Consider the following 14,471-nt stretch of genomic DNA (forward strand, 5'->3'; position numbering starts at 1 on the left):
TCAAAAGGGATGCATTGATCTTAATGGTCACCTGTGGTCCTCCAGAACCTCCACTTAGGCCTCGTTTCATCCGCGAAGTGTGTGTGTCTTTGTTTGCCTTCTGTGCGTTATTTGTATTCCACGAACACTGATCAGCTGCAAATCAACTTCAAAAGCATGTCCTATCAGTGGTCAGTGAAAAACTAACCAAACAGGGACACCATCTGTGTTGTGACCGTGATTTTCACGAACCCATAGACTTCAATGGGCATGTTTGGTCAACATCATGGTCCAAAGTAGTTCATATCTCCAGTACTTTTTTTTTTTACTGACCATGGGTTAGTGAAAATTTTTTAATAAATCACAATGTGTGAACACATTAAAATCAATGAGCATGTGTGCTACCGGCATAAAAGGCGGACAACACACGTCAGTGAAAAACTGACATGTGAACAAGGTCTTAAAAAGATCACGTCGTTGCCATCTGCGTCTCACATTTACCATCCAGAGCACAACGCCGCTAAAAAACAGTGGCTCCTGGTCCGAAAGACCAGGCACCTCTGTGCATTACAAGGGTAATGCATTCATTTCAATGGATGGCATGCTATCCTTTCCATGATCCAAATGCACACTGTGGAGGGGATCATGACGTGTAGTGCTGGAGGCAAACTCCTTTCATAGAACGAGTCCCTGCCATGTGAAACCCCTTTCTTAGCTTGGCATGGTCCGCTAAGATTACTGTAAGCAGATTTTTATATCAACCACCTTGATGGTATCAAAAAGTTTTCTTCGTGGTGACCTAGCAGGCAGTAAAGACAAGAAAAGGTCTCCCCTGCAGGAGAATAATCACGCATTTCATGGGCCTCAAAATAAACAGGAGATAAGCAGAGCGGCTGAGATGTATATAATGCATATGTAAGAAGGACAAGGGATTATTTGCAAATGTCACAGTATTTTAGAGGTGTACAATTTGTTCTGCACTATGGGCTATGTACGTTTTGCATATTTATTTTTCTCCCTTATCATTACAAACGCACAAATGTCCTTTTAATGAAGCACTCTCCGACATAAAGCTCCAGGAGTGCGACACCTTACACGAGGGCTGCAGATTTGATAAGACTACTTTATGTTTCTTCGTTGTAATTACATTTTTCATATGGTCCGACTCCTGTGACACAAAATAAAGAACTGCATCTAGTAAACGGCATAGTCAACGAGGTCTTCTCCAAAGATAAAACAGGGAATTGGAAAAGGATGGAGTCCTCTGCTCAGGATCCTCATGTCTTGGAGAGCTCCTGCTGGAAAACTGAAAGCTTACAGTAAGGGCCCCCCACAGCTGATCGCTGGGGGTCCTCACAAAATGTGATCTGCCTTCTGTCAAAAGATCCTTCTAATAACAGGGCTCCAGATGGCGACCAAAATGGTCGCCAATGCGACTTAGAATTTACAAATGGCGACAAGACTTTTTATAGTCTTGTCGCCATTTGCGACTAGACCCGCCGCCGCAGCTCTGCAATTGAATACAGCGGCGGGGCACAGGAGATGATAGTTCTCTGCCCCGCCGCCATGTTCTTCTCAGCAGCGCAGTGGAGAAGGAGTCTCTCCCCCCCCCCCCCATGCTGCTGCCGCCGCCAATAAGAGGAGAAACAGGAGGAGGAGGGGAGTGTTGTGGCCACTGCGCCACCAATGAAGATAACTGACCTGTTAATACAAATACAGGTGCGGTACCTGAGGGGTTAACTGCAGCAGATCACAGCTCCCTGTGATAGGAGGTCGGGTGCCGGCTATTTGATTCCGGCACCCTCCTCCTGTATTTGTATTAACAGGTCAGTTATCTTCATTGGTGGCGCAGTGCGCCTCCCCCTAACACCCCAGTATAATAAACATTGGGGCAGTGCCAATAGGGGGTTAAAAAAATTATAATAATTAACTCACCTCCTCCAATTGATCGCGTAGCTGCCGGTCTCCTGTTCTTTCTTCAGGACCTGTCAAAGGACCTGTGGTGATGTCACTGAGCTCATCACATGGTCCATTACCATGGTGATGGATCATGTGATGGACCATGTGATGAGCGCAGTGACATCACCACAGGTCCTTTTCCTGACAGATGAAGACAGAAGAGAAGTCGGGCTGTGCGAACAAGTGGATTAAGGGGAGTTAAATAATTTTTTTTTTTTTTTAACCCCTCCAGCCCTATTTTTCTTGGCATTCTGTATTAAGAATGCTATTATTTTCCCTTATAACCATGTTATAAGGGAAAATAATTACATCTACACAACCTTGAACCCAAACCTGAACTTTAGTGAAGAAGTTCGGGTCTGGGTACCACAGTCAGTTTTTTATCACGCGTGTGCAAAACACATTGCACCCGCGCGATAAAAACTAAACAAAGGAACGCAATCGCAGTCAAAACTGACTGCAATTGTGTACCTACCCGCGCGGGTTTGCTGCAATGCACCGGGACGCATCCGGAGCAAAAAACGTGACCCCCGTCTGAAAGAGGCCTAAGGCTACTTTCACACTTGCGGCAGTGTGATCCGGCAAGCAGTTCCGCCGGATGCGGATCCATCTCACAAATGCATTGCAAGAACGAATCCGTCTCTCCGCTTGTCATGCGGACAGACGGATCCGTCTTGTATATTTTTACACATTTTTACCGGTCTGCACATGCGCAGACCGGAAGGACGGATCTGGCATTCCGGCAAGTCTTCAATTTTTTTTCGACGGAGATAAAACCGTAGCATGCTGCGGTTTTATCCTTTGTCTGATCAGTCAAAATGACTGAACTGAAGACATCCTGAACGGATTGCTCTTTATTAAGAATGCATGGGGATAAAAGTGATCAGTTATTTTCCGGTATAAAGCCCTGTGACGGAACTCAGTGCCGGAAAAGAAAAACGCTAGTGTGAAAGTACCCTAAAATATTAAGTATAAATCACCCCCTTTTCCAATTTTACATAGAAAAAATATAAACAATAAATAAATAAACATATTACATAGCGCTGCGTCCGAAAAGTCCAAACTAATAAATTATTAAAAAATATCTCCTATGCGGTGAGGGCCGTAACAGAAATAAATAAATAAAAACCATGCGATTTGCCATTTTTTTGTCACCCCAAAAAATAGGATAGGACTGTTCTATTATAGGCTGAACGTTTCATAAAATGCATGTGGCTTATTTATTTATTTTTTCGCGTGGTATTGAGCAAATATCGTAATACTTTTTGATGGTGACGAAAGCGAATCAAAATGTTGGTATCGAAACAACCCTACGCCGATCTGATCGGCGTAGCGCTGTCACAATACCAAAATTTTGATTCGGTTTCGATTTGGCAACTAAAAATTTAATTTGGCTCCTAAATTTTTCAGTTCAGGAGCCAATGGCTACAAGGTATTTTTTTTTTTTTGTCTGGAGCACTGAATAAGTTGGTATTGTCCAAAGCAAGAAACCCCTTTCAGAAAATAATAAAAAGATGTTCCTATCTGTGTAGCGCCACCTGCTGTTTGTTCTTTATTCTTTGACCTGCTCACTGAGATGGCCGCACATGCTCAGTTTCATCTTTCCACTGCCTCCTGAGCTGTGATAGGGCGATCTGAGACACGCCCCCTGAGCTGATAGGGAGAGCATGGGCACGCCCCCTGAGCTGTGATAGGGAGAGCATGGAGACGCCCCCTGAGCTGTGATAGGGAGAGCATGGACACGCCCCCTGAGCTGCAGCAGAAAAGACACTCCCCTGAGCTGTCAGCTTGATATAAATCTAGCAGAGCAATGAATGGGGAGATCTCTGGATCCATGTGAGGTACAGGGCTGGTTCTAGCTTTATTAGAAAGGTATTGTTATGTCCTATATGATGTATGTTTTTCATTTTTTACATTAGTTATGGGATAACCCCTTTTAGATAATGGGACACAGGCTGGCGTTTCACAGTCCGGTAGTAACACGTGTGTGAACCATGTCTGGCTCTGTCCACCGACGACACCTCCCACCCACACAGTCATTAAACTGAGGAAGGAAAATACTCCTCAGCGAGAAGGCTTTTTTCTTTTCTTCTGCAGACGAGGAGTATTTTTCTCTTTAATTCCGTTGACATGATTATATGTGTGTGGCAGCACAAACCCTCCGCAACCGCTACTTGTATCACCACGCTCTGCTAATTAACAGCCGTGCCATCAGAATGCATTACAGCAGATTAGAACGTGCACAGTTCTGCTCAATGGGGGTCATTTATCAAAGACATTTTACACTGGTCTTTCATAGTCACTGCGCTTCAGGTTGATGAGCTTAATTTATGACAAGGCCCACGCCTCATCATAAATTAGGCGCATTATCTGGCTGTCCGAATACCTAGTTTTCAGTCAATATTGACGCCTGTTTCAAGGAGTAAATGTGAGTAAAGTTACCGGAGACGACTGCCTGGCCCTCGGCAGCAACTGGTAAACGACACCTAATGTGATCAGAGATTTGCTTCAGTAATACTAATAATCAGTGAATATATCACTCACAGACACAAACGAGAGATGAGCTAAAAAAATATATTTTTTTATGTTTTTGTGCTGTTCCAGGTTCCTTGGTACCGCACAGCTCTGGGAAAGCAATTTGTCAACGTCATCCTCTAATCATAAACCTGAGTGTTTCCATTTACTGACTGCAAGCAGAGAGATCTCCAAAGTGAGGAGTACATGAAGTATAAAGTAGATTAAAGGGCATCTGTCAGCAGTTTTACAACTACGACACTGGCTGACCCATTGCATGTTCGCTTGGCAGCTGATGGTATCTGTGTTGGTCCCATGTTCATATGTGAGAAAAATAATATTTCAATATATGCAAATAAGCCTCTAGGAGCAACGAGGGCGTTGCCATAACACCTAGAGCAGCGGTCAGCAACCTTCGGCACTCCAGATGTGTTGAAACTACGACTCCTAGCATGGCCTATTCACTTCTATGGGAGTTCTGAAAATAGCTAAGCAAGTGTGCATGCTGGGAGTCGTAGTCTCACCACAGCTGGAGTGCCGAAGGTTGCCGATCCCTGACCTAGACGCTCTGCTCTCTCTACAACTGCCACAATCCCTGCACTTTGAGTTTTACACTGCCTGGTTCTGTCAAAGTGGAGAGGGTATGGCAGACGCAGAGCCTTCAGGTGTAACGGCAACGCCCCCGTTGCTCCTAGAGGCTCATTTGCATATACAAAAAAAAACACAATTTTTCGCAGCAATGTGGACACATATGAACATGGGACCAACACAGATGCCTTCAGCTGCCAAGCGCACATGTAACAGGTCGGCCAGTGTCATAGGTACAAAACTGCTGACAGATGCCCTTTAAGAAATATGCGGGTAATGCTAGGGAGGCTCCCCCTTGTCTCCAGATGTTTTGATCCAAGCGACAGGAAGATGCAGCGGTGGTCAGGCAGGGATCCGGAGTGACGCGGGTGCCAGGGAGCAGGTAAGTATAATGTACACGAGGGGCCTGGGCATTGGGGGTCATTATAGGGGCACTGGGCACAGGAGTCTGGAAGGTGGTCCAACTCTATAACGGACATTTCCTGTTCCAGAGAGTGTACTTCCATGCAAGTTATTTTTCTGTACCGGTTACGCAGCTGCTCTGAATCTGAACATGCAGCCATAGTGGTCAAGGAGCCACCTAAATGAAGACCCCCCAATGGCCATGAATAACCAGAACTACATTTTCAGTTCTCTCTCTCTCAGAAGGTCACTTTAAGGATTCTAGAATTCTTTAACTGAAGAGTTCCCCTTTAAGATGACAAATCGTTATTCCAGTGGCGTCGCTGACACAGTATTAGCAGGATGCTTCAGTGAACTCCAATCCTCCTCTGACAAGGGTACGTGGCTCTAGCAAACACCTTAAGCGCGAGGCTGTCCTTCCGCAGATTAAGACACGCTTTTCAATTCCAGCTGATGGGCACCATTCCTGTTTGGATATTCGACGTCCTGGACGAAAATGGGATTTGTGGCGGAAACGCGCGTGTCCAGAATGTTAATGAGCTGAAGCAATTAAAAAGGTCTTCATCATGCTTTGTGATTCAGTAAATGGCAGCACAATAATAATAAAAGTAATAATAATACAGCCCTGCAGACGGGAGGCGCTGACCGATGCCTCTGTGAAGGTGCATTATGGCTGGCGTGTGGTTAGGCGCCTGGCGCAGGGTTTAATAGTTTAGGACCATCAACTAGTAAACCCATAAGCAGCATAAAGAGGGTAATAGAAGAGCAATAACCAAGGAATATAAAAGACATAAACAAGCCACAGATATATTATAAGACGACTGGGTGAGGAATCCCGGCCCCGGGCCACACACAGCTCTGGCCGTCAGCTGATGCACTTACATGGTGAAATTTATGTAACCTCCAAACCCACACAATAAATGTAATGTTAACTTCCTCATAACGCAAGGGACTTAAAGGGGCAGCACGGAAAATCAGAAATTCCTCAACCGTCTATACCACTTTAAAAATGAAAGGAAAAACAAACAAAAAAAAAAGTTAAGAGATCTGAAAAAGGCAAGATATGGGAATGAGGTTTTCTGTCTAAAGAAAATAAATGCAAAGACATGGAAAATCTAAAGAGTTACAGGGTTTGGATGAGAATTTATAGGGTATCTGTCAGCAGTTTTGTACCTATGACACCGGCCGACCTGTTACATGTGCACTTGGCAGCTGAAAGCATCTGTGTTGGTCCCATGTTCATATGTGTCCTCATTGCTGAGAAATATGATGTTTTAATATATGCAAATTAGCCTCTAGGAGCAATGGAGGTGTGGCCGTTACACCTAGAGGCTCAGCTCTCTCTGCAACTGCCATGTCCTCTGCACTTTGACAGAACCAGACAGTTGCAGAAAGAGGAGCCTCTAGGTGTAATGGTAACGCCCCCGTTGCTCCTAGAGGCTCATTTGCATATAATAAAACATAATTTTTCTCACATATGAACATTGAGACCAACACAGAAGCCTTCAGCTGCCAAGTGCACATGTAACAGGTCAGCCAGTGTCATAGGTACAAAACTGCTGACAGATGCCCTTTAAATAAGGGTCTACCTTTTTTGCTTCCCAAAAACAGCTCGCCACTTTTGGCTATGTCTATTGCTGCTCCTTCTACCTCAAGTGAATGAGGCTGAGCTGCAATATTAGGTACATCTAACAAGAGAGGTGTTTGTGTGTGTGGGGGGGGGGGGGGGGGGGGGGGGGGGGTTTAGAGAACAGACCCTTATTTCTAACTTCCTACAGCCCCATAGCATGTGCAGGGAAGAAGGCCACCATGAAAACTATGTAAATTAGTATTGAGAAATGCAAAAAAATATATAATAATCATGCAAATGTCAGATTCAAATGTTATGTGAACGTGAAAATTTCCACATCTTCCTCAGTGACCGTGCAGCTTGCATTATGGCCGTTATTGTGTTTACCGCATTATAGGGGGCTATCTTCCTAGCTCCAGGAATATTATGTCTGTCTAATAACTGGTACAATATTTTGATATTGATTTTAATGGCTTAAATATGGTTCCTTAAAGAGATCACAATAGGCAAGCGCTTCCAATTTTCCATAGTTTGAATGCAAGCTTTGCTGTACATACTGGGGCAGCATGAACAGAGTCATGTCATTATCATTAGAGGATAGGCAGATAAAATCAGCCATGTGCAAGATAACTCTAGGTGGAATTCTTGTTCTGCTGACGGCAATCTCATCCAATCCCCCCTCCCCACACACATGCACTCGCTCTCTGCCAAGCATGCATCTACGCATGGCGGAAAGCAACTGCCAGACACCTGTCAGTAGGCTTATGTCCATTCAGTACAAAAGGACTGGGCATGTTAGGTTCAAACCATTCTCTGCCCCAAAACCACCATCGGGAGAGCGACAGGGGGCTTTTAAAACACATTCGTTGACCGATCTGGCCAAACTTGGGGGCTTTGGCCTAAATACATCTAACATGTATGGCCAACTTTACCTCTAGCTTGACAAACCAGCTCATCACCAGCGAGAAGAAAGAAACATATGTAGACGCACAGGTCCAAGGTACATATGAGCTGGTAGAATGTCTCCAATATCATTCCAGGGATGCTCAACCTGTGGCCCTACAGCAAAACTACAACTCTCAGAATGCCCTAATAGCTGTACGCTGTCCAGGCATGCTGGGAGTTGTAGTTTTGCAACAGCTGGAGCGCCACAAGTTAGGCATCCCTGATATAGTCAATTAAAAGGGGGTGTCTTACTTCACCAAATGCATTTATCCATCATGTAGAGAAAGCTAATACAAGGCCCTTAATAATGTATTGTTAAAGGGGTTCTCCGCAAATTAAGAAAAATAAATATTTAAAATAAAATTTTTACTTTATTATAAATATATTTCCAAATACCTTACATTAGTTTTAATGGCTTGTTTTATCTAGGGAGCAATGATTAGGAGAAATAAAATGGCCGCCATCCTATTAGTACATATAAAACCTGTCCTAATTCACACAGCAGGACAAGTTACTTCACAACACTGAGATAAAGAGCTGCCTCATCCTCTTCTCTGCTCTGTCAGGGATTATGATCCTGAATACATAAAGTACAGAGAGGATGGACAGGACAGACTGTGGTAATGGAGACTGCATACAAGAGCTGCTGCTAATTAGCCACACCTCACCCTCCTCTCTGTACTTCATGTCTCCTCATGAACTCCATTTCTACAGAGATTCAGGAGAAGATCTTATCATCTGGATTCAAGATCATAATCCCTGAGAAGCAGAACAGAGGAGGATGAGGCAGCTCTAAAGATCAGTGTTGTGAAGTAACTTGTCCTGCAGTGTGATTAGGAAAGGTTTTGTGTGTACTAATAGGACGGCAGCCATTTTATTTCTCCTAATGATTGCTCCCCAGACAAAATGGTCCATTATAACTAATGAAAGATATTTGGGAATATATTTATCATAAAGTAATATTAAGTATTTTCATTTTCCTAATTACCGGAGAACCCCTTTAATATCCATATTGCCTCCTTCGCTGGCTGGATTCATTTTTACGTCACATTATACACGGCTCATTTCTAGGGGTTACGACCACCCTGCAATCCATCATTGGTGGTCGTGCTTGCACACTGTACGAAAAAGTGCTGGCCTCTCTGGTCGCCAGGACAGTGGGAGCACACATAGGACAGCATTATTTCCTATAGTGTGCAAGCATGACCACCACTGCTGGATTACAAGGTGGTCGTAACCCCTGGAAATGAGCAGTATATAATGCGATAGAAAAATGTATCAAACCAGCATAGGACACAATATGGACAATCACAATACATTATAGTAAGTATTGTATTCACTTTCTTTACATAATAAATGCTATTTCCTGAGGTCAGACAACCCCTTGCTGTGGGGAGACAACCCCTAGTGGAGGAACTTTTAGGATACAGTAAGATGCGTCTCCATGAGTTTACCTTCTAAAACGGCGGAAAATGTCACAATTAATGTTTGGATCACTTAACGTCTGGTAAGTCCGGCATGTTAGCAAAGCAAAAGCCGTGCTGGTCAAGTCCGTCCACTATTATACTTGGGGGTTTCATGAAGAACTGCAGGTTGGGGAATGTACAGGGTTAGGGCTCATGCACACAAACGTATTTTCTTTCCGTGTCAGTTCAGTTTTTTTTTTTGCGGACCATATGCGGAACCATTCACTTCAATGGATCCGCAAAAAAAACGGAAGTTACTCCGTGTGCATTCCGTATTTCCGTTCCGCAAAAAAATAGAACATGTCCTATTATTGTCCGCATTACGGACAAGGATAGTACAGTTCTGACAGACCAGCTGTTCCGTTCTGCAAAATACGGAATGCACATGGATGTCATCCGTATTTTTTGCAGATCCGTTTTTTTGCGAACCGCAAAATACATACGGTCGTGTGCATGAGCCCTTATTCAGAGAGCTGCTGGTCACATTCTGCATGGTGGTGCCATTCCCTGCTTCACTGTCCGTATCTGCTCTACTCCCACATGCTGCGCTTCCACGGGCGAGGGGATTATCATTTCAATGAGGCTTTCATTTACCGGCAATAACGAGTGAGATGTATTCAGATTTATGTACATAGAAGATAGTTCTTGATAAGCTGCCACGAGCAGCGCTCTGTGAGGTCTCTTCTCCCCAGTCAGCTGCTTGAATGTGACTAAATGACCCAATGTGGCTACGGGGAAGAAATCACTGGAGATTAGATGGAAAATAGAGGACTTCAGCCTAGCAAAGACTGGAACATGTGCACTGGAGGCCTCAATGGAAAGAAAAGTTTGATTGGACTGTTGTGTCAATACACCCTTACAGCAGTTGTGCAGGATATATATTAAAAAAAACACATGGTTGCTCTCTTCCAAAAACAGCCCCACACCCGTCCAGAGGTTGTGTGTGGTATTGCAGCGCAGTCCTATTCACTTCAATAGAGCTGAGCGCTGGCACAGTTTTCAGAAGAAAAAAGCTTTGCTTTTCTAAGCCTGAAAAACTGCTTAGGGGCGGTTCACATCAAGTTTTTGCCATCCACTTGACAAAAAGGTTGGGGGGGGGGAAAAGGATACAAAAGTGCAGCACACCACGCTTTTACAGAGTCCTGTATTTTTATTTTATTTTTTTAAAGTACACTTTTTTACAATCCGACTATGGTGAGGGATCCGTCTGAGGCATCCATTAATGTATATATATTTTTTACACATTAGGCATCATGCACACGACCGTTCCGCTTTTTTTTGGCGGTCCGCAAACCGCGGATCCGCAAAAAACGGAAGCCGCCTGCGTGCCTTCCATGGATTTGATGCAGGTTTCCCGCAGATCTCATGCTTCTGTTGAAAAACGTGAAGACTGCAATAAAAAAAAATTTATTACAAAAATTGCACAGCATGCTGCGGATTTCAAAATCCACACGGCAGGTCAAGTTTTCCATGGAAAACAAAGCAAAGTGTAAATGAGATTTGCCTTATCTCACTCACTTTGCTGGTACTGCATTACGATATGGTTTTTCCCACACAAAAATTTGCATGCAATCTGCAAAGTGTGCAGGTACCCTTAAAGGGGTTGTCCGGGTTCAGAGCCGAACCAGGACATACCCATAATTCCACCCATAATTCCACCCAGGCAGCCCCCCTTACAAAAGCATCAGAGCATCTCATACTCCGATGCGCTCCCTTGCCCTGCGCTGGATCGCACAGGTCAAGGGCTCTTTTATTTACAACAACACACTGTCTGGTGGAGGCTTCCGCCCATCAGTGCCGGTGACGTCACCGGGCTCACTGCTGGGCAGAAGCCTCCGCTTGGCAGCCCCATGGAGAGCCTGGTTCGTCACCAGAACTCCAGAAAATGCCTTTGACTTGCGCGATTTAGCTCAGGGCAAAGAAGAGCAGAGGAGCATGAACAGCTCCGATGCTCAAGTCAGGGGGGCTGCCTGGGTGAAAATGGGGATATGTCCAGGTTCAGAACTTTAAAAGGGGTTATCCTATGATTAATGTAAAACATGAAAATCAGACATCATATAGTACATGACATTCCTTTTCTCACAAAGCTAGAACCAGCCCTGTACCTCACATGGATCCAGAGATCTCCACATTCATCGCTCTGCTAGATTTATATCAAGCTGGCAGCTCAGGTGGCATGCCCTTTCTGCTGCAGCTCAGGTGGCATGCCCTTTCTGCTGCAGCTCAGGTGGCATGCCCTTTCTGCTGCAGCTCAGGTGGCATGCCCTTTCTGCTGCAGCTCAGGTGGCATGCCCTTTCTGCTGCAGCTCTTTCCCTATCACAGGTCAGGAGGTAGTTGAAGGATAGAACTGAGCATGTACATCCACCTTACAGAGGTGGACAGAGAAGTAAGAAAACAAACAAAACAAGCAAACAGCAGGTGGCGCAATACAAATACATTTTATTGAATAGCTCACTGGCTATACAACATTTTTAATTAGATGCAATTATAAGAGTATTCAGAATGGGTTCTGGTTCCAAAATCTTTTACCAGACACAGGGCCTCTGATATTGGCATGTGTGACTCATTAAAATGGACAGAGCCCCTTAGTCCCAGTGAACTCCAGTGGTACCATGAATGGGGTCACATGTGGGTGGCATAACCTATAAGGAAATCCTTTAAGACTGCAAAAAAAGAGACAGCTGTTCAGTAGCAAGGATGAAGGATCACTTGCTTTTGGCTTCTCATCAAATCTAAATCTGGTCATAGACTTGAGATTTTCATCAGAGACTGCCTCGATTTGGGAGGGGGCGTCCCGACAATATCACATCTGTGACTACAGGCCAACTGTTCGCAGACGTCACCTGTCAGAGGAGCAGTGAAAGGCCAGTTTCTATTTCAACCAGGAAAGCCCTCTGCTATCTCAAAGATAAGCGGTGTCATATGGGCATGACTGCTGCTTATCCGCCACTTTAGAAATAACATGTTCTGCGGAGCTGAACGGAATAAGTATGTGCTGTCTACAGCCAAGATCCCCGTCTGTGGCACTACTCCAACAGACAGATCAGAAAATCTAGTGGACTTTGCAAGAATTTAGTGTCCGGAGGTTATGCTATGTAACATCTCCATCCTATACAAACTCTGGTCAGTCAATACATCTCAGAGAGGACACGTCCCCCCCCCCCCTTTACACTGGAGTTGGGGAGACTCAGGTAAAATTATGCCACGTGGTTATCGCTAGACACAAGGCAACAAAAAGAGGGCCATAGTGTGCAAGCACGGCCACCGCTGCTGGATTTCAGGGCGGTTGTAACCCCTGGAAATGAGCAGAGTATAATGTGCTGGAAAATTGAATCCAGCCAGCAAAGGAGGCAATATGGGCAATCACAATACATTAGTAAGTGCCTTGTAGTAACTTTCTCTACATGATAAATGCCACTTGCTGAAGTCAGACAACCCCTTTAAGTCATGTTGCTGAAAACCCATTTAGCCAGTTCTTTGGCCACCGTTACAGCTCCCTTTGGGATGTCCCACCACCGTTTGGGCCTTCTGAAGTGTACAGCAGCCTAAGGAAACCGGCAGGCCATCACGTCTGCCCACCAGGCATCGCCGAGGCTTCTGGTCTGCGAAAGCCAACGCCGCAGGTCACCTACCTTGATTCCAACGTAAAATGCAAGTAAATGATGCACAATTAGACTCGGCTGATGGAAAGTCATATATTTATTTTAAGAAAGCTCCTACATAAGCCGATAAATACTCCCAATGAGCAAGTAGGGCAGCGAGTAAACAGCAAAATAAATTCTGCACAGTGGCTGGTTCCTGGAAATGGCCATTTCACAGTATGGGAGCAAACAGTCATTAAAATCTGTACCTTACGCTGGCGACGCTTGGCGACTCCGCTCCCAGTCTGCATCTTTCTAGCTGATTGGCGACAATTTGTCTTTCCACCTCGAGCTCTCTGGTGAGCCGTTCAAATTGAAGCTCCTGGAATTTCAAGAAAATGAGAAAGAAGCCTCAGGTGTTGTGCAAATACACTGATTCCTGCGCAGGCGACCGAGGGGTGGGGGTGGGGGGAGAGAAATTATCTATGCTTCGCAGCGAGCAACGGGCCACAACCCATCTGCCTGCCAAACTGTTCAGAAATACCCTTATTATCAGTCCTATAAGGAGACCGTTCTGACAGATCGCGGCAAAAATAGAACATTTCATGAATTATTATTATTGACCTTTTATCTGCAATTCACAAGCGCAGGGGAGATCGGCAGCTCTTCCTCTTTAATGGAAGAACCTGCCGGTTAACCTGTGGACACAAATTCAGAACGCTGCGCGTTGTCGTTCGGGGACGGGAGGAGATACAGAGCAAAGAAATGAATAAAACGTGTAACTATGTAACAGGTTGTATTACATAGGGTCCTGCTCGCAGGGGGAAAAGCGGAGTATTAAAGAGTAAGTTGGTAAATAAAAATGCAACAATTCAAATAATATTGATTTATAAAAATAACAGCTTAGATGAAAACATGTCTCCATGGTAACAGACTACAAACAAACCCCCTGTAGTCGGATCCTGCAGTTAAACCCCTACTTTAGTATCCCGTACACCTTGCTAACATAATGATGTAAGGTGGCAGAAGACAGACGCAAGGTAATCGGAAAGGCAAATTTAAATATTTAGGCTCCATTCACTCCCAGATTTTAACTTCACCTACAGTGTAGGCTCCAGGAAAGGTCTCGACTACGGATGAGCGAATAGAGTTTGGATTGCTGCATCCGAATCAGATTCTTTTAAAAACTACCTTAATACTATGGGCTGTGTCCTACTGTAAAATGTAGGACACAAATATGGCGAGAATTGCTTCGTCTCGCCTCTATCACGTATCAGTTTGTTTATTCGAATAAATTACTGTATCAAAATACGAAGCTGAACTCGGCTTCGTTAATGAAGCACAAAGCAGAGTTCGGCTTAGTATCTTGATACAGAAATTTAAGCGAATAAACAAATTGACGCGAGATAGAAACAAGACAAAGTAAGTTTTGCAATGTTTGCAGAAATATTTGCTCAACTCTACAA

The 14,471-nt window shown here is 44.5% G+C and overlaps 1 protein-coding gene across 7 annotated transcripts in view; it reads right to left on the reverse strand.

Moving 5' to 3' along the window:
- The window catches only part of PKP4 (plakophilin 4), a 241,878-nt gene that overhangs the window by 109,860 nt on the left and 117,547 nt on the right, over nucleotides 1–14,471 (reverse strand). For 6 of the 7 annotated variants that reach the window (XM_040440787.1, XM_040440790.1, XM_040440786.1 and 3 more), the window contains exon 3: nucleotides 13,275–13,387. The exons of the other annotated variant lie outside the window; for it this stretch is intronic. In XM_040440787.1, the coding sequence (XP_040296721.1) occupies nucleotides 13,275–13,387 (113 nt within the window). The remainder of the gene's footprint in view (nucleotides 1–13,274; nucleotides 13,388–14,471) is intronic. 7 annotated transcript variants of the gene reach the window in all.

The sequence above is a fragment of the Bufo bufo genome, chromosome 7 (genome assembly GCF_905171765.1).
Source record: "Bufo bufo chromosome 7, aBufBuf1.1, whole genome shotgun sequence".
NCBI classification, from domain to species: domain Eukaryota; kingdom Metazoa; phylum Chordata; class Amphibia; order Anura; family Bufonidae; genus Bufo; species Bufo bufo.